The sequence below is a fragment of the Peromyscus eremicus genome, chromosome 9 (genome assembly GCF_949786415.1).
Source record: "Peromyscus eremicus chromosome 9, PerEre_H2_v1, whole genome shotgun sequence".
Lineage (NCBI taxonomy): Eukaryota > Metazoa > Chordata > Mammalia > Rodentia > Cricetidae > Peromyscus > Peromyscus eremicus.
Genome location: NC_081425.1, coordinates 6,130,028 through 6,150,166, shown reverse-complemented (window position 1 = coordinate 6,150,166; position 20,139 = coordinate 6,130,028). Strand labels below are relative to the sequence as shown.

Here is a 20,139-nt window from a genome sequence, read left to right as displayed (position 1 = left end):
CCTGAAGCTCTCTGAGAACCACTGCTCCTGAGGCTACACCTCCCAGTCCAACAGCACTAGTGACGGGACCACAGCACAGACGGCAGTGGGACGCCAACTCTGAAAGAGACTCTCTGACCACCTCTCCCTGTGGACAAGGGGCTCCTCATCAGCAATAACGCCAGCCAGGTCTTCACAGGCCCCCTAAGAGGCTACATCCTCTGCAGAGGCAGGGGTTCTTTCCAGGCGGGGCCTAAGGAGAACCCACCGGCTATTCCTGGTTACCCTTCCTCGGCTGTCTCTCACCGAGAGCAAGCTTTCCACCCTTTCCCTTCAGTCCTGTCTTCCTGCTTTCCTCCATTACACCAGCAAGCGTCAAGTGTCTGCCCCACATCTCCCCCTGACAAGGAGTAGAGAGATTAAGCCTTGAGATCTCTAGTCCCGAAGAGCTTGGGTCTTGCTCTGCTACAGCTCAACTGCGACCCTGGACAAAGGTCTTAACATTTCTAAAGTTGTAAACATTAACCTACGATTAATCTTCAGTGTAATGGACACTTATTTCCCAAGGGGGAACAGCCGAGTCAGCCCCAGGCTGGCTGCACAGGTGGCACACTCACTCTGCCGCAACTCGATAGGACCCATGGGTTACAGGTCCTGGCGGGGGGCGGCGGACAGGCTGTTAAGGTACCATCTCGGCAGCCCTGATGGAGGGCTGAACTAGTTGACATGCATGGAGGACACCATGGAGGCTGCACAGGGGTTAGCCATGGCTGCCCAGTGATGTCAGCCTGCGGCACCCCAGGCTGCCTTTGCACAGGGCCAGCAGCCCACTTCCACATTCCCAATACCAGTCTGTGCTGACCTGAGAGGGAAGGAGAGAGCGACCACCATCCGTGCCTAGGCTGGATCTTCAGAAAGATGTCTGCTGTCCAGGGACCACGCTTCCAATAATAATAGTTTTCTTTCATCCTTGCACTGAGTGTCACCCCCACCCCCGGAGGCACAGCGGAGGCAGTCACAATGACTTGGCCTGAGCAGTGATGAACACAGGGCAGGAGCACAGTCTCCACGGAGCTTAGAGGTCAACAGCTGCCCAGCTCACCTGCCTCTCCATCAGACACCCCAGGACACCGCACCCAAGTGTGTTCCTCCAGAGTGTTCTTTTTTTTTTTTTTTTGTCTCCCCCCCCCCCCCCCGGGGAAACACCCTTAGGATGGGCGGAGCCCACTCCACACTCATCTTCCGCCCTGGCAGACACCATGATGCACTTCAGCAGAGTGCTGAGCCCCAGCTGACTCCTGCTCACAGGCTGCTTCGCCTTGGAAAACAACAGTATCCACCACACCAAAGGGTGGTGATAGGAGTCAACACAATACATCAGTGTTCAGAGTGGTTCACCTGCACAATGGAATAAAGAAAAAATAATAAAGCTATAAGAAGAAATAAATTGGGCTGGAGAGATGGCTCAGCGGTTAGGAGCACTGGCTGCTCTTCCAGAGGTCCTGAGTTCAGTTCCCAGCAACCACATGATGGCTCACAACCATCTGTAATGAGATCTGGTGCCCTCTTCTGGCCTGCAGGCAGACATGCAGACAGAACACTGTATACATAATAAATAAATAAATCTTTAAAAAAAAAAAAAAAGAAGAAATAAATTGTCAAGTTTTCAGGAAAATGGGTGGGTCTGGACTGTATTTACTGAGGTAACTTTACCCAGAAAGAAAAATACCACCTTGTTTTAGTTTGTTTCTGTTACTCTGATTAAACACCATGACCAAAAGCAACTTGGGGGAGGAAAGATTTATTTGGCTTATATGTACGGTCCACCATGGAGGGAAGTCAAGGCAGAAGCATGATAGAGAAACACTGTTTAGTGCTGTGGGATGGTCTGTATGTCAAATTACTCTGATTGGTCAATAAATAAAACACTGATTGGCCAGTGGCTAGGTAGGAAGTATAGACCGGACTAACAGAGAGGAGAAAAGAAAGAACAGGAAGGCGGAGGGAGTCACTGCCAGCCGCCACTATGACAAGCAGCATGTGAAGATGCTGGTAAGCCACGAGCCATGTGGCAAGCTATAGATTTATGGAAATGGATTAATTTAAGATATAAGAACAGTTAGCAAGAAGCCCTGCCACGGTCATACAGTTTGTAAGCAATATAAGTCTCTGTGTTTACTTGGTTGGGTCTGAGCGGCTGTGGGACTGGCAAGTGACAGAGATTTGTCCTGACCGTGGGCCAGGCAGGAAAACTCCAGCTACAGTTTACTGGTTTCTCACTCTGGTTTGCTCAGCTGCCTTTCTTCTACAACCCAGGCCCCCCTGCCCAGAGATGGTAGGGCCTACAGTGGGCTGGGTCTTGCCTATTAACTAACAGTACAGAAAATGCCTCACAGACAGGCCCCCTGGCTGATCGGGTGAAGGCAATTCCTCAGCTGAGGTTCCCTCTTCCCAGGAGGGTCAGGTTGACAACTGATGCTAACTACGGTGTACGGTCTCCCTCATAAGCAGATCCCAGCTTTACATTTTGCTATACGTGCACATATGTGGAATTAAGGAGGGGAAAGCCTTCACAAAACGCGTGTGTCTGGGGAGGGTACTAGAATGCATGTGACATGATGTGGAAATGGAACGGCTAGGAACAGAAGGAGATAAGACAGAAAACGCGGGGATCTGGGAGAGGTATATATGGATAAATATGACACAATGAAACCCTGTTATTTTCTACGTTGGTTCAAAAAAATAGAAACAGAAACTCAACAAAAAAAATGGCCAAAGTAGAACGACTAAAACTAAAAAATAAATTAAGCAGCTCCCGCCAATAGGAAGTACCACACCAGGAAAAGAAAACAAAAACCTCCCCAAACACCCAGCACCTGACACAGCACGTCCACACTGCTGAGGGGTACACTGAACGCTGGCTGGTCGGGGCATTTTTCCAGCAGGAGTTCAGCAGCAGAGGAAGAGGCAGGTGCCCTGGACAAGGTGCATGTGCACTGAGGGAATGGATGGAAAGGATGAGTGTGGTCGGGGAACCTCACACCAGACACTACAGGGATCAACAAAGGAACGCCAAATGCGCCTCACGCCACAGAGGGCATCAAATGTCAAAGAAGACGGTATCAAGGCCAGCGGCGGTAGCAGCACTGCTGGACTCTCTAAAGATAAGGCCTGAGGCGTTCAGTGTGCGCTGGAACACCCACCCGGTCACAGAACAGCTCCAGTCGAGAGTGGCAATGGAGCAAGCCACCTGTCACAAACCAGGCCCTTCCGGCATTCAGACAACAAGGAGGCATGGCTGTCAGGCGCAGAGGTGCTGGGAGGAGGAGGAAGCTGGCTGGCAGACGTCAGGTGGTGGAGACCTGTCCACCGTATGGCCAGGCAGGGACAAGGGACGGGTTGGGTTGATGCCAGCAATAGACTGGCTTTCCCCCTTACCCTATGTTATCACACCCAAGCCCTCAGCTCACGGGATGGTGCTACCTATACTCAAGGTGTTACTTATTAAGCAGCACAACGTTATTTATTAAGCAGCGTTGTTTACCATGAGAGAGAAGCCATAAGGCATGGCAAAGCCCACTACAAGAGTTTTATTAAGGGAAGGAAATAGTGGGGGTGGACACAGGCCTGTGGAATGACAGCACAAGAAGAGAGAAGAGGAATACGAGGATCCTGCGTTCATAGGTTCCCCCACACACACACACATGCGCATATGGGCTTACGTAGCTACACCAAATGTGCGCATAGATCACGTGACCACACAGCACAGGGATTACACGGGATGACCTTGCCTGGCTACTGGACAGTTCTTGCACAGCCATGTAGCTGGGGGAGTGGCCAGGAATTCTAACACAAGGTGACCTTTCTCACACCTCTGGAAATACCCCCAGAGATACAACCATGGATATCTCACCTATCTTCCAGATCATTTTAAATCTAGTCAACTTGACAATGAAAATTAACCATCACAGTAAGTCTAAGCCATGAGACAGTTTAATTCTACCAACTAACAGGATAGCAAAGCCTGGCGTGGTCATCCATCTTGTCTGGGATCACACAGGTATTAAGTGAAAGATTGTGGACTAGAACTCGGGATTTCTAGTTCAAATTTGACACTATGCTACCCAGCTTCTCACTTGCTTCTATCTAAGGTAAGATATTAGCAACTCCAAACTGAAGCAGGCCAGATTAAGACTAAAACAATCGCTTGTAATCCATGGTAAAATACATGAAGTGCAAATGGCTCAACTACATACTGAGAGAAAACAGTGAGAAACACTAGTTTCCAAAGCCAGAAAACTAACCATTTAGATATTTTCTCTTTGAGTCACACAGATTTCAATAAGATTTAGTCACTTAGGGCAACTGAAAAGACTAACATCATGGGAGACGGAGGACATAGCTCAGTGGTGGAATGCCAGTCTAGTCTGCGTAAGGCCCTAGGTTCAATTCACAGCACCATCACCCATCCCCAAAAAAAGAACATAAAAAGGTTAATTTTGCAGCGATCCTTACTGTCTCCATTTACTAAGGGTCATACACACTAGGCACCCGTATATACTCTACCAGGCTAACACCTACTAAAATGACAAAGTCTATTTTACAGTTGAACAAACTGTATTGTTGAATGAGGAAGAGATCTCCTGTAAATACCACATTTGGGACCTGCAATGAGACCCCTTGAGGCCCAGCCTTCCAGTTTAAGCTGTCAATCATCTCCCTTCTGTTATTTAAAACAAGACAAAGCACTGGTGCAGACTTTAGTTCTTACACTCCACAGGCAAAGGCAGGCAGGTCTCCGAATTCAAGGTCAGCCTGGTCTACACAGCAAATGAGTTCCAGGATATCCAGGGCTACACTTAGAGACCCAGTCTCAAAAAAAATCTATCAATCAATAAATCTCACTTAATAAATTCTGATACATACATTTTAGAAGAACAAAACAAAAACAAGACAAACAGGGCTGGAGAAATGGCTCAGCAGTCAGGAGCCTGCGCTCCTGCAGAGGGCGGGAGGTCCAAGCATCCATTGAGTGGCACTGCGGGAATCCACATCTCAGGCCTCCCTGCCACCAGCCCTGCTGGGGAACAATCTTTGTACCTGTAAATATGTATTACTCTCATTTGTTAGTAAAGATCTGACTGGCCTATACCTGGGCAGGAAGAGCTAGACCAGGAGGATGCTGGGAAGGAGAAGGGTGGAATCAGGAGACGCCATCGAGCAGGATGGGAAGTGCATACATGACGTAAATGAACCTCGGGGCAGCACGTAGATTAATAGAAATGGGTTAATTTAAGTTATAAGAGCTAGCTAAAAACAAGCTTAAGCTGTCGGCTGAGCATTTATAATTAATATTAAGTCTCTGTGTGGTTACTTGGGGGAGTGGCTGGTGGGACAGAGAAGTCTACCTACACTGCACTCACATGCACACAGCCATTCACAGAAACATATAAATACACAAAATCAAAAGTAATAAAAACAAGTCTCTAAAAAATAAAGATAAAACAGGAAGAATGCATGGTATGCTCTCTTGTGAGCGCAGTGCATGCTGTGTGGCTGGCGAAGGGGCCTTTCAGAGGTGACACTAACAGATATGGTCAGCCGGGTCTCGGTCATGTCCTGACCAACAAGACACATCAATAAAGACCTACAGATTAAAGCAATGTATTAGATGAGCAGTTTTATACTCATTTTACCTAAGAGTGGAATTCATACAATTTTACATTTCCTCTCCACTGAGTTCCTCCCTCCCCGAGTCTCTAGCTCCACTTACTGAAGGCATCCAACAGAAACAGCTGCACAGGTAGAGGGAATGATCGCGGACACAGAATCAAATGCACCAAGGGTCAGTAGTACCTGCCTCAACCCCCCAGCTTCACCATGCCCACCTGAAAAAGAGTGTGCTCCCTGGTGTCTCCAGCCTGTTCCCTCACTGTGAGGGCAGAGCTGTTCCTACAAGGATCAAATAACCCACTATACCCAAGATCCCCAGTGACACCTGCTGAGCACCACAGGGCTGACTAAGATCCAGGGCAGCCACAGTCCTCACACTTTGAGGTCAGCAAGACCTTGAGAGAGACCTGGAAGGGAATGCACATGAGGGTGGGTCAGAGAAGTGCATAGACTTTGGGGAAGTTGCAATCAGTGGCGCTTGAGGACCTTTTAAAGTTATTTATGCCCAGATGATACTTCCTAAAACTGGGATTCAAACTGCCCTAGGGATGGGCCGGCACTGGGTTTTCATTCAGTTTTCTTTTGTCTGTTGATTTTGGCTACTCAGGTAGTTCAGCCACAGTGAAGCCTGAGAAGTTGCTTTGGAGTGTCACCTACAAAGAAGTTAACCAGGGCTGGAGCTGGAGGTCTGTGACAGAGTGTGTCCTTAGCATGTGTGAAACCCTTCACTTAATCCCATCGCCATCAAAAGAGAAAAGGAAACTTAATCAAAACAGGCTGGTAAGCTTCCGAGAAATCATTTCCATCCGTTGGGCACAGAGGTAGACATTTGTAATCCCACAACTTGGGAGGTAGAGGTAGAAGGCTCAGAAGCTCAAGGCAAGCCTTGACTACATGGCAAGTTTGAGGCCAGCTTGTCTCAAAAACCTAAATAAGAAGAAATAATTTCCATACATAGGCAACTGAAGAAGGCAATTTAAGAATATATTCATGAAACCCAGCACCAACAGCCAGCCTTCCCTTGTATAAAGTAAGTCCTGCCAACACACTAGGCGCTCTCCTCCTGGGAATGACCACCCGGGAGACCAATGCCTCCGGCCGGACTCCTCTGGGACAGGTGATGTGATCTCTCCCAGACACTTGTGGAAAATGTAATCTCCCATGCAGTGTAGGCAAGTGTCTCAGCCACACCGTGGAGGATGTTCTCAAGACCTATTCCTTTCTAGTGCTCAAACTAAAAACTGAATGGCAGCCACGACCTGCTCAACTCTGATATGGATAGCATGAACGAAAATAGACAGGTTACATGAGGACAAACCCCACACACTGAGAGGCCAGCGGGCTTACCTGCTAACGCTGCTCCGAGGGTTCCTCTGCAGGCTTCCCCACCTCACTTAATAGTATCTCCATCGTGTCTTTTGTTTAGGCCAAACACCCTGGAACCTCTTCCTGTCAGGTCCTGCGATATATCTGACACCAGACCTCCCAGCTCAATGATCAAATAAAACCATGAGCTGTAAAATTATGTGAGTCCATCACTGCAAAAGGGACTGCGTGGCAGCCAAGCCTTGAAGAGGCACCGTCTACCCACTTTCAGAAAGCGTCTGGAAGCACCTGCTCTAAGCCACAGCTTAACTTGGGTCACAACCCCGTCTGGAGTCACAGAACTGAGTGTGAATTCTAGCCTAGTTTGCTCTTGAGAGTAATGGGAGGCAGAAGAGCAGGAATTTGTTTGAGGGTAAATTTCCTTCCCCTGGAAGGAAAAAGGAAAAAGCCACAGCCACCCTGAGGCTCCCAAACACCTGCATTCGGTGGGCATCTGGTGAGTGGGTGAATGAATGAATGAATGAATGAATGATTCCATAGGCATTTTAAAGTCAAACACTAGAATCCGATGCCAGGGTGTAAGGTTTAGAAAGGATGAGTGGAGAGTTTACGTCATAACAACTAGGTAGATAACGATGTTGACAACCAAGTGGCAAGTCAACCCAGCAAATGGAAGGGAGGTGTCCCAGTTAGGGTCACCATTGCTGTGACAAAACACCGTGACAGGCAAGAGCTGATGCAGAAGCCACAGAGGGGTGCTGCTTACTGGCTTGCTCAGCCTGCTTTCTTATAGAACCCAGGACCACCAGCCCAGGGGTGGCACCACCCACCATGGGCTGGGCCCTCCCCCATTGATCACACATTAAGAAAATGCCCTACAGACTTGTCTGCAGCTTGATCTTATAGAGGCATTTTCTTCATTGGGGTTTCCTCCTCTCAGATGACTTCGGCATGTGTCCAGTTAACAGAAAACTAGCCAGCAGAGGAGGAAACATACTGTAGGTGCACACACATGTAAAAACTATATCCACTCACTAACAATAATGATAAGGTCAGCACACACGCTCGTTCAGTCGGCCCACATGTTACCCGCCTGTTGGAGCCCAGCAGGCAGACAGATGCTGAGAACTTCTGGCTTGATGGGCACACCCACAACACATTCTGATGATCCAGATAGCGTCTCGGCTTCAACACAGAGACTTCCAAGCTACAAGGTTCCTGAGAAGTTGCACAACCCCTTTGGACCTCAACATCTCCCCTAGAGAACTGTGATACTGTCTGCCTCAGAGACTGAGGATTGAATTTCTTGAGGTAACATGTAAAATGGAACACAATATACAGGTATTAGTGATCACTCATGTGAAAGCTCAGTGGACCCCTCTGACCCACGCCTCTCAGGGTGGTCTGAGGATACTGGAACTAGCAGCCCTCAAAACAGATTCCCCAAAGCCCACCCACTAGGCTTGGGTTCAGCAGGGACAGGCACTAGGCCACCAACTCACTAGGGCCAGAGTTCTGAGGACTCCGTAAGAGACCCATAACCTCTACTTTTAAAAGCATGTCAGAGGCCATTACTGAGGCAGATGAATGTAACTTTTACCATCTGCACATCCAGCCACGGCCCTGCTGACTTCTGCTTTCCACACTCCCCAGATTTTACATCATAGGGAGGTTCTTAAAGGATTAATCTTTAAATAAGCCTGAAACTTTCCTTCCTGCTCTGGAGGGCAGGAGTTCTTCTCGGTTCCCACTACAAACCGGGCACTCTGCCTATTGCCAGCTAGGCCACAGACGGCTCAGCAGGGACAGGCACTGGCCACCAAGCCTGACGACCTGAGTGAGGTTCATCCCCAAGACCCACACGGTAAAGAGTTGTCTTCTTACCTGCACACACTTGCTGTGGCAGGTGTGTGTATGGGTTTGTGTGTGTGAGTTCATGTGGGTATAGGGAGGTGTTCATGTATGTGTATGTGTGTTAGTGTGGGGGGAATGTTCATGTGTGTGTGTATGTGTTCGTGGGGGGGGTGTTCGTGTGTGTGTGTGTGTGTGTGTGTGTGTGTGTGTGTGTGTGTATTATACATTTAAAAAGTACTCAAAAAATGGTACCAAATGCCACAGTTTAAAATTAAACACTGCTAAGCTGGGCATGGTTCACACCTATAATCCCAGCACTCAGGGCAGTAAGGTATAAGCATTCCCTACCAGTAGCTTGGGCTAAAAAAGTGACACCCAGTCTCACGAAATAAAATTAATAAATAAATACTCAGAATTGCTGCCCACTGATGGCAGAGGTGGGGGCAACACACAGCCAACCTCTCTAAGCCATGTGCACTTCTACCCTCTTCACGTCATGAGCTTTTTCTAAGCCGAGTCCCCAGAAAGTCTGTCCCATCACCCACGGCAGTTTTCTACAAGAGCATGGGCTTTGCAAGATGACATTCCATCAACAGAGACACAATTAGCCACAGGAGAAGGACGAGGACATAACTACTCTCTGGAGCCAAATGCATCTGTCCCCTGGAGTCCCTCAACAATGGCACCCTGGGAAAGCTCCTCCACTGTTAACCTTGGATCTGTGGCCACAACCCAAGACCTGGGTAGGAGCCCTGGCCTAGGAATACAGAGTACACCCACCGGCCTTGCTGGATGCTGGTGACAACACCAGGGGGCAGCAGGGAAACAGGGCAACCCTGGAAGAGTCTGGACCATCCCACACCCTGATGGACACAGCATTTCATAAGTTCTACCACGGATTTCTAATGACAGGTAGGACGCACTACTCAATAAACGGTGATGGGGATATGTGCTGTTTTGAAAAAACTGGTGCCTATGTTATATCAACTGCATGAAGAAAGTCTGGCTGCCTTTGTTGTCAGAAATGAAACAACACACTAGCTAAGAACTATGCACAGGCAATCCAGGTAAGCCTGGGAGGTAAAAAGATGTTCTGATGGGGCTGGAGGTGTGGTCCGTGGTGAGTGTGTGTTTAACCTGCATAATCCTGACTCCAACCCCAGCACCAGCAGCCTGGGAAAGGGGAAGTGGGGACACCAAAATATACAGCCACAGACACATGCAGCATAATCGATCACTGGGTACACTGTGCTCAACAGCAGTGAAAAACTATAAATTACAGTCAGAAATACCAGGCCTGAAAGTCCACCATAAAAACTAAAGGGCCTGTAGCAGAGTTTACAGCTTTACTTAGTGTGGATGTGGTCCTGCAAATGTGTGCCTTGAAACAAATGTGTGCAAGACACACTAAAATATCAGCAGGTGTGTCAGACTGATAGAAACTACCACCCTTATTCCATCCCAGTGTTTCCACTGTCTTCAGTCTCTTCAGTAGAAAACAATCATCCCTTGAAATCCACAACCATTTTCAATAGTCCTAACAGTGTATGGCATAAAACCAAACTGTGTTACAGATCGCCAAAATCCTAGGAAAGCATATTGTACCGGCTGTTATAATCTGGCTGGGCAGCTACCCACTCAGGAGTTTAGGAAGCAGACGAAGTGTGGGAGGAAGAGCAAACAGTCCACCAGGAGGTGAAAAACCAGGTCTGCTCTACAAGGCGGGCAACTGCAGGAGCCACCTTCTGACTTCCCACCTGCAGCAAGGCAGCTGCAGAAGGGACCACGAACCTAGAGACTGAGAGAGGATGCACTCGGTAAGTAGGCACACAGATGCCATCACTGTCACAGGAGACTTCACCAAGTCATGGCCCTCCTGCAGAGCATCACACTGGAATGGGAAAGAGCAGGAGGAGAGCCTTAGTGCAGGGGGCCATCTGCAGCCTTCATCAGCATCACCTGGACCCCTCGTGGAAGACACATGAATGTAGCATGTACCCCCATTGCTTCGGATTTTTCTGAGCCAGTCTGTAGGGATACTGGAGACCCTGCATCTTTCTAATAAGCTCCCAGGTGGTACTGATGCTGTCCTTCTGACTGCCTAACTTTGAGAGCAGGTGCCATATAACAAGACGGTAGATGTTCCACATGCATCATCTTCCACGACAGGAACTGTAAGAATATCCCTTGAGAAACTCCACCTGTAAGCACAGGAGCAAATGAAACCTCCTCCTCCATGCCTGGGAGAACCAACCTCCAAGAAAAGCAGCACAGGACAGCAGCTCCTGGGAGCCAGACTGCCCAGATCTGCGTCCTGCTGGACACTGTGTCTTCCTGGATAGGTTAATTAAAATATCTCAGTTGAGTGTCTTCACGGGTGTAAACTAGAGTTGACAGCTCATTTCTCCCCAACTAGAAAATGGATAGGAGTGCCCACCCAAGCCAGCAATGGGAGATTGTTCCTGTCCTGGAACTCCACCTGCCTCTGCCTACCGAGTGCTGGGATTAAAGGTTTAAAGGTGTGTGATACCACACTCAGCTACTACTTACATTCTTTTGACAGACATGGTGGCTCACACCTATATTCCCAGCACTCGGGACTGCGGCAGTAAGGAGGACTGCTGTGAATTCAAGGACTTCAAGACCAGCCTGGGCTATGAGAGAGACTGTCTCAAACAAGCAAACAACAAAAGACGGCCACATTGTCTAAGCTGGTGTCAACTCCTCAGGCTCAAGTCCTCTTCCCTTCTTAGCCTCCCACAGGTATGTGCCACTCACACCCAGCTCTCCCTTCACCTACATTTTGAAAGTCCACACACAGAAAGGTCATCAAGGCTTCCATGTCCTAGCCGGGCGGTGGTGCCGAACGCCTTTAATCCCAGCACTCGGGAGGCAGAGGCAGGCAGATCTCTGGCTCTATAGATGAGGCCAGCCTTGTCTACAGAGCGAGTTCCAGGACAGCCAAGGCGACATGGAGAAACCCTGTCTTGAAAAACAAAAACAAAAAGAGTTCTGTGTCCTGCCAAAAGCTCAGGAGGCCAAGACAGTCCACCTGCTTTGAGGTTTTTTTATTTTTTATATTAACCCCACCCATATTCCTTCTTCCTGCCTGCTCCTCTCTACCAAATGTCCAATATCAGATCCTGCACACACTATCTATGAAATTAAAACAATAGTAAATTTTTAGAAATTTAATTTGAAATTTAATTAATAGTAAGCAATTTGAAATTCCCTAGGTTTTCCCATTTTAAAAAAGTAACATTAGAATGTGAGAAAGATGAAATGGCAGAGGTCGAGAAACGAAAACTACACTAGTTAGCCAAGCGTGAGTACTAGCCAGCCCAGACTGCGAGATGGAAAACTACTTAGGAATGTCACTTACCTACGCCTCTTCGCTACAATAAGAGGGGCGAGGCTGGGGCCAGATCAGGGAACCCATCAGTGGTTTTAGGCATGGATCCTGTCTCTAAAGACTAGAGATCTTGGTAAGACGCCCCCCCCCCCACACACACACACACACAGGCTTAAAAAACTCCTCCAAGAGCGATGCAGTCATCAGTCATGGAAGGCAGAAGTGAAAAGTCCCTCTAACAGGGCAACACATACTCCACTATGGCTGCGTGTCAGTCAAGAGGGAAACGTCCTGCAGCCCTTGTTCAGGAGCAGTGTCCCCATTCAATAGTAAAGAAGACACGATAATAAATTAATATTTTACCCACACGAGATCAGCTGTCCTTAGGTACCAGGACACACACTGAGGGCCAGAAAGACAGATACGGTCCTATCGCTTATTAAACTTCATGGCAAACGACACACACAAGCACCCACAGTGGCAACTGATGGAGCTGACAGAAAGATGTCTGGGGAGGTGCTTCAGAAGGCGGTGGGGACACTAGAGCGTGGCGCTGCTCCAGCACTCCCGCTTCAGCGGCGATTAGATAAGACCAGCTGTTCCCAGCTGCTTAGTTTACAGAGAAAAGAAAAAGGTGCAGTTTGGGCGCGCCTGGTATCTGGACCGGTGAAGGTGGGAGGCACGCGGGGTCTGTCTTCCAAGACAGGACGGCGACTCTGCACCTCCCACTGATCCCCGCGCTTGCGGACGGGAGCCACCTGTGCCTGCCACCGGGCCCCGCGTGCTCCTCCGGCGTGGAGCGGCGCAGGCGTGGGGTGCCGGCGGGGGCCGCGGGCGGCGCGGCGCGGCGCACGCGCGACGGGGAGCCCGGAGTGCGCGGCCGTGCAGGGAACGCATCCTCCGACCGCCTCGGACCGGCGCGGAGCATCTCACGGACAGCGAGGCGGGCCCAGGCAGGGCACTCACCAAAAGAACAGGCGCGAGCAGAGGTTGGCGTCCTGCAGCGGGTTGGGTTTCACCTCGGTGTGTACCGGCAGCATCTCGCCCGGGGTACGCGCGGCCTGGCGGGGACGGCGGTGGCGGTGTGCGCGGCTCCGGGAGGCGCTCCCGGGTGAGGATGCTGGAGCTCGGGCCGGCGCGCCGGTCCGCTCGGCGGGTGCCTCGCAGGCAGCAGCTTCCGGGAACCGAGCGCCGGCCCGCCCTGACCCCGCCTCCCGGGGATCCTCGGGGCGCCCGCTACGCCTCGCCGCCGCCGCCGCCGCCGCCGCCGCCGCCGCCTCCTGGAGCCCGGGAGCTGCGCGTCGCGTGCGAGCGCAGGGGGAAGGCGGGTAGGGAGCGGCGGAGAGTGCGCGCAGGTGACGGGCGGCGGCCGGGGGAACGCGAGGAAGCTGCACGTGCTCGGGACCCGCAGCAAACTTTGCCGAAGTTTTAAGATCGGCGCCCGAGCACCACCCTGATGGGGGCGGGGGCGGTGCCGGCTGTGCCCGCCCCCGCGCTCAGGAACGCCCCCGGGCGAAGGGCTTCTGGAGATCGGGCGAAAGCTGCCCGTCTTTGGCTGCCCTCCCCTGGCATGCTGCCTCCATCAGGACCGAATAGGGCGCTGTGGGTGGTTCTCCGACCTGCAGGCCAAAGAGTCTGACCCGGAACAACAGCAAGGTTTAACAGATTCCCTTTGCAGACCCGAAAGCGGTGGAAACAGCCGGGCCACACGGGATTAGAACGCAAGGATCTGAAGAGATGAATCAATGTTGCCGTTTCGGGCGGGCTTCTTGTCCTTTCCTGTATTTCTTGGCCTGGCGGATCTCTGAGCAGTCGGCTACCCTCTTAGATTGGGTAAGAGAGATAGGATAATACACCGCCTGTCCGCGTGTCTGTCACCAAAGCCCTGAGAGGCTAGCAGAGGAACAGTGGCGAAGGGAACGGCTATCACAGGACACCTTGGTGTGCCTTTCTGTATAGCTACTCCACTTTTAATTTGTATAGTGCCCTTTTGAGATGGTTATTCCTATTTTACGGAGTAAAGTCAGACTCAAAAGATCCAACTCCTCTGAGATCTTAAGGTGGGTGATGATGAAATCTAATCTGTACTCGAACTGGTTCAGGGAGGGTCAGAAAGCAGACAGTAAGACCTGGTTCCCAGCCTTTGGACTCCTGTTGGCCAGCCCTGGGTTCTGTTCCGGGCCTTTTTAACTGCCTCCACCGTTCCGTTCACTTCAGCACGGGATAAAGAAAGATGAGCAGTTACGAATTCGTGACTTCACCCTTCCCTTTGCTGTGAGAAAACACTCTGGCCAGAAACAGCTTAGGGAGGAGAGGGTTTATATCAGGCTCACGCTGGCAGGTAACAATCCCACCTGGCTCCAGCTCCCGGCAACCCCGAAGAACTGCTGTGTGCTGACTCAGGCCTGCAGTGGGCCGGGCCTTCCCATGCGGAATGAGATGTCTCTCACAGTGGCTGGGCAGTTCTTCTGTTGAAGTTTCCCACTTTCCTGGTGACTCTAGGTTATGTCCAGTTGAAAAGTAACCTACTCAACTTTCTTTGGTCATTTCCCATATGTGCTTATTTAAATGGCCTTATTAACAATTTTTTGCAGTCTTCATATAAATAAGCATTTATTTAGAAGTCAAGCCATATGTGGTGGTCCACGCCTTTAATTCCATCACTTTGAAGGTAGAGAAAGGATCAACAATTAAAGGTCATCTTTGACGGACTAGAGAGTTCCTGGCCAGCCCGGCCTACATTAGAGGCCCTGTCTCAAAAAACAAAAATAAGTAAATAAAGGCAAAAGTAATAAGCCAGGCAGCGACCCTCAGGAGTCTGAGGCAAGGGGAGCTGAAGTTCAAGATCAATGGGATATCGAGGCCATTCTTGATCTGATTGGATACATGGAGAGACTATTTGAGAGACAGAAGAATTGACATAGGTTCTCATGTATCCCATGTTAGCCTTGTAACTCCGTTTATAACCAGGGATGACCTTGAACTCCTAATCTTCCTTCATTCACCTTCCAGGTGCTCGACTCACAGACATGTCCATTGTGTCTAGTTATAAAGGAGTTTTTGAGGCTGGGACACATCCCAGTTTGTAAAATGCTTGTCTTACAAGCACAAGTACCAACTTCTTCCTCTCACCCAAAGCTAGGCATGGTGACATCATTTCCTAGCACAGGCAAGGCCAAGACAAGTGGGTCCCTGAGGCTCCTGGCCACCCAGCCTACCCTACTTCCTAAGTTCAGTGCAGTTAGAGACCCTGTTTCAAAGAAAAAAATAGAAAGTAGATGGCACTTGAGTAACAACAAGCTTGTACACAGATGCGCACACACAAACTAGATAGAGATAATGTCTCAGCTACTCAGGAAGGACGGATATCCTGAACTAAGGACTTCAGGACCAACCTGAACATCACAGCTATATCTGTCTTTGAAAAAAAAAAAGAAAGAAAGAATAAAAGTCAGGTTTATAAAGCAGCAAAATGTTGATCATTTCAAACTGTGTGAAGTTTATTATACAGTACATTAGGCATTCCAGGCGTGTTTTCCGACTTCCCATTGCAAAAACGGAAGTATTTCAGTCGGAATGCAAAGCCGACCCTTCACTGGCCTCCCATCCCACAGCCTCCCCTTCCACAGTCCTAGGTGTCTCAGGTGAGGCGTGTGTCTAAGCCAAAGTCGACAGGGCTCGCCTCATTTCTGATGCTCTTTGAAACGCCCTACGTTTTCTAGCCCGGTGTGTTTGTTCATCTGCCAGTTCTACTTCAAAGCCAGAGAGTGTGTTTGCTAAAGTTAGAAGCCCAGTGACTGGCCTGTGCCTGCTGCGTCCCCTGGGACTGGTGACTGTCCCCGAGTACAGTTAGCAGGTCCAAACGGCCAAAGCCCATGGTCCCTTCAGCTTCCACTGAGTTTCTGGCTTTTCGTTTTTTAACTAAGCGATTCTGAAACTTCTTAACATTCTTTTCTGAACACTCACTCATGTGGCACTTAGCAGAAATACTGAGAACCAGTATTGCAGAGTAAAGAGGGGGGCTTAGGAGAACAAGGTTTTCAGCTCTTCCTTAATAGCAAGCTTTGCTCGCGATTACTCTCCTCAGGTCTTTAAGGAGTCTGGAATCCCCACTCTTTCTCCCTCGGGTTCCTGTGAGTCTAACCTCCTCAGTGCGTTCTGAAGACAATGCACAAGTTAAAGGAATTGTTTTCATTTGTTCTGCAAATACTGGGGGTGGGGTGTAGTTCTTGGTACAATGCTTGCTGAGCAGGAGGCCCGGGGTTGAATCCTCAGTCACACACACACACACACACACACACACACACACACACACACACACGACATGTATGTATATATAATATGTGTGGGGTGGGGGAGGTGGGTGTGTAGAGAGAGAGTGTGTGTTTTCATTTAGTGAATGCTTTCTTTGTACTTTACAATTAGACCAAAGGCTAGCAAAGGTGGAAGAAAGGCCTCTGTTTGCAGTTCTTTGCTTGAAAGAATCCAGTATTGTGACTAAAAAGACAAACAATAACAAGTGTCAGAGAGGAGGAAACTGGAGCACCCAGCGTCACTGACAGGGAGTTGGAACGCACTGGTGGAGTGCAGCAGGCAGGCGGGCAGTTCTTCCAGAAGTCAAAGAATCATGTGTGACTCAGCACTTCCCTGCCAGGGATACAGCCAAGAGAAGTGAAAGTGCATGTCCACATGAGAGCTGGCACCGGAGTAGCAGAACAGCGTTATTCAGAAAAGAGGGAAGAGGACACATGTCCACGGAGGGCAAATCCAATGTGGTGTAGCCGTAGAAGGAAGTATTACTTGGCACTTCATAAACAAAGAAGAGATCATTTATGGGTGTTAACGGCATGAGTGAACATGTTAGAAGTAGCATGCTTGGAGGGCTGGAGAGATGGTTCAGTGGTTCAATGCTAGTTAGAGAACGAGGGTTCAATTCCCAGAACCCACATGTTGGCTCACAAACATCCTTAACTCCAGTTCCAGGGGAACCCAACACTCTCTTTCGATCTCTGCTGGCACCAAGCTTGGACATGGTGTACATATATACATACATACATACAGGCAAAACAGTCGTATACAGAAAGTAAAAATTTTTAAAATACATATATATATATTTAAGTGTATGTGTGTGTGTGCTGTGTATCACACACACATACACCAAGCTTGGGCTACCAAGATGGCTTAGAGAGTAAAGGCACTTGCCACCAAGTCTGACAACCTGAATTTAATCCCTAGCCCCACATGGTGGAAGGAGAGAACTGATTCCCACAAGTTGTCTTCTGACTTCCACACATATACGCTGGCACACATGCACATCCCACTACAGAAACACAATTAATAAAATACAAATTTTACAGAGTTGTTCAAAATACTGTGCAATGCAAGAACAGAGGGGGGAAGCATACTAAGATGCCCATTGTGTGTTTAGGGGATGGGGGAATGAGAACATCAGCTTGAAAAGTCTGACATTTAAGTCCAGGGTCACTTGTCCCAGTTGCTTCGGTGTGTGATGTCACAGAACATCATGATGGTCCCAGTGAGAGGTTAAGGAAGACTATCAACTCAGCCCCCTGGAGGCAAAGTAGGAAGGGGTGTCCCAGTATCCCCTTCAAAGGCAAATAACCACCTTCTCTCCCAGTCGGATGGTGCTAATTAACATGAGGGTCTTGGGGGACACAGATCCAAATAATAGCCTGGTGGCAAGGTGATCCCAGCTACTCAAGCGGCTGAGGCAGGAGAGTCACAAGTTCAGGCCTACTTGAGCTACACAGTCAGTCCAAGTCTAGCCTGGGCAACTAGGCTAGACCCCGCCTCAAAATAAAAGTGAAAGTGACTGGAAATAAAACTCAGTGAGAGAAAGCATGTCAAGCATGTACAGGGCTCAAAGTTTGACCTCCAAGACCACAAAAAGTAAATTGAAGATCATATAATTCATGAATTATAGCCCTTAAAGTTCAAGGTTCAGTAAATTACAGGTATATATGCTGTGGGATATCTTTCTGTATGCTATGAATATGTGTTGCTCCCATTGGCCAATAAATAAAGCTGCATTGGCCTATGGCAGGGCAGGATGGAGCCAGGTGGGAAAATCCAAGAGAGACAGTAAGAGAAGAAAAGAGAGTGGGGGAAGACGCCAACCCGTTCAAGGAGCAACATGTAATGGGACACAGGTAAAGCCATGGAACATGTGGTGATACATAGATTAATAGAAATAAATGGGTTGAGTTAAGTTTATAAGAGCTAGCTAGCAAGAAGCCTGAGCCATAGGCTATATAATTTGCAATTAATATTAATGCTCTGTGTAATTATTTTATAAGCAGCTGCAGGACTGCGGGGCCAGGCAGGACCAGAGAAACTTATGGCTACATATATATTTTGCACTTAATACATGTCCTCTGAAAACATAGGTTAGCAAACACATTTCTGCCTTCAAGTTGGTCAGAGTGTAGAAATTCTGACTCATTTCTGGGTAGATTCTGTGCATTCGTTTTTTTTGTTTGTTTTTAATTGGTATTTTTATTTAATGTGCATGTGTCTGTCGCATGCATGTGTGTGTCTGTGTGTGTTAGTTGTACATGTACCACCGTGCATAAGTGGAAGCCACAGCTGCTTAACAGAGTCCGTTCTCTCCTTCCACCATGTGAGTCCTGGGGCTCAATCTCAGGGTGTCAATCTTGGCAACAGGTATATTTACCCACTGAGCATCTCGACAGCCCAGGAAGTTTTTTTAATAAGTACTCCAGGCAACCCTAATATGCAGTCAAGAGTTGACAGGTCAAGAGTTCTGTGTGCCCAACAGCCATCACAGGATGTGTGTACTAAAGGAACGTCAGGCCTGGGCACAGCTCAGTGGCAGAGCTATTGCCTAGGAGGTAGAGGGCCATGGCTTCCATTCCAAGCACCAAATAATAGTAATAATAAATAATAATAATAATGATGATAAATGCTGGAGAACACTAATAAAGATGGGTTTCTACACAGAGGGGCTAACGGGAGTGGTAGGGAAGAATCAGTGAAGAGCTTGAAAAGTCAGAATGTCACCAGATGCTCATGGTACCAGGGGCCAGAGAAAGCCTGACAAACGAGACTAAAGATGTCACAGCGAGTCCCTGCCCTGTCTGTTAGGGACGGGTGCTTGAAAGCCAGTTATTGGTGTTGGCTTATAGGCTCTGTGGGCAACTCTAACTAGTTTCATTCTCTTTTTAAAATTGTTTTATTTAATTTATAACAAGGTTTCACATATCCCAGGCCAGCCTTGACCTCATTATGTATCTGAAGATGGCTTTGAACGTCTGATGCACCTGTCTCTGTCTTCCAGTTGCTGGAACTACAGGTGTGCACACCACATCTGGTTTTAGGCAGCGCGGGGGATCAAGCTCATAGCTTCTTGCGTGGTCGACCAGCACTCCACCCACTGATCTCCATCTCCAGCCCCAAGGAAAAGTCCTTTGTTTGGGGTTTCTGTTTTCTTAGGGGCCTGGTGGGGGGGGGGGGCGGTGTTGAGATAGGTCTCACATAGTCCTGGCCAGCCTCACTATGGAGCAGGGCTTCATGTGTAACCAAAGATGACTTTGAACATCTGATTCACCCACTGTATTCTTTCAATGAAAGTAACCATGAAAAGTTTCCATATTTTTGAAAGAGGAAATTGACGTAGGTGTGAAATATGGATTTAAGAGAAAGAGAATGACAGTGTAAAGAGGCAACAGAAGGGAAAAGTACATAAGAGGCTGGGCTGGAGCCAGTAGGAGGACGGTCAACAAGAGTCATTTCTGGGCATCGCAGGACTGTGTCATTAGCAGTTAGTAAGTGCTCATTAAATACCTGATAAACAAATGTTCTGAAAAGCAGAGCAAAAAGAAGGAGGTATCCATGATGATTCCAAAGCCCCTGGTTTCAGTAACCGGAAATACATGGTGTCATCCAAGAAGGAATAAACAGCTTAGCAAGGCACA

At 48.8% G+C, this 20,139-nt stretch overlaps 1 protein-coding gene across 1 annotated transcript in view; it reads right to left on the bottom strand.

The window, feature by feature from the left end:
- The window catches only part of Abcc4 (ATP binding cassette subfamily C member 4), a 224,754-nt gene extending 211,495 nt beyond the window's left edge, over nt 1-13,259 (bottom strand). Inside the window, exon 1 of the mRNA XM_059273212.1 lies at nt 13,151-13,259. Coding sequence (XP_059129195.1) covers nt 13,151-13,224 — 74 coding nt within the window. The 5' untranslated portion in view covers nt 13,225-13,259. The remainder of the gene's footprint in view (nt 1-13,150) is intronic.
- Between the last annotated feature and the right edge of the window lie 6,880 nt (nt 13,260-20,139).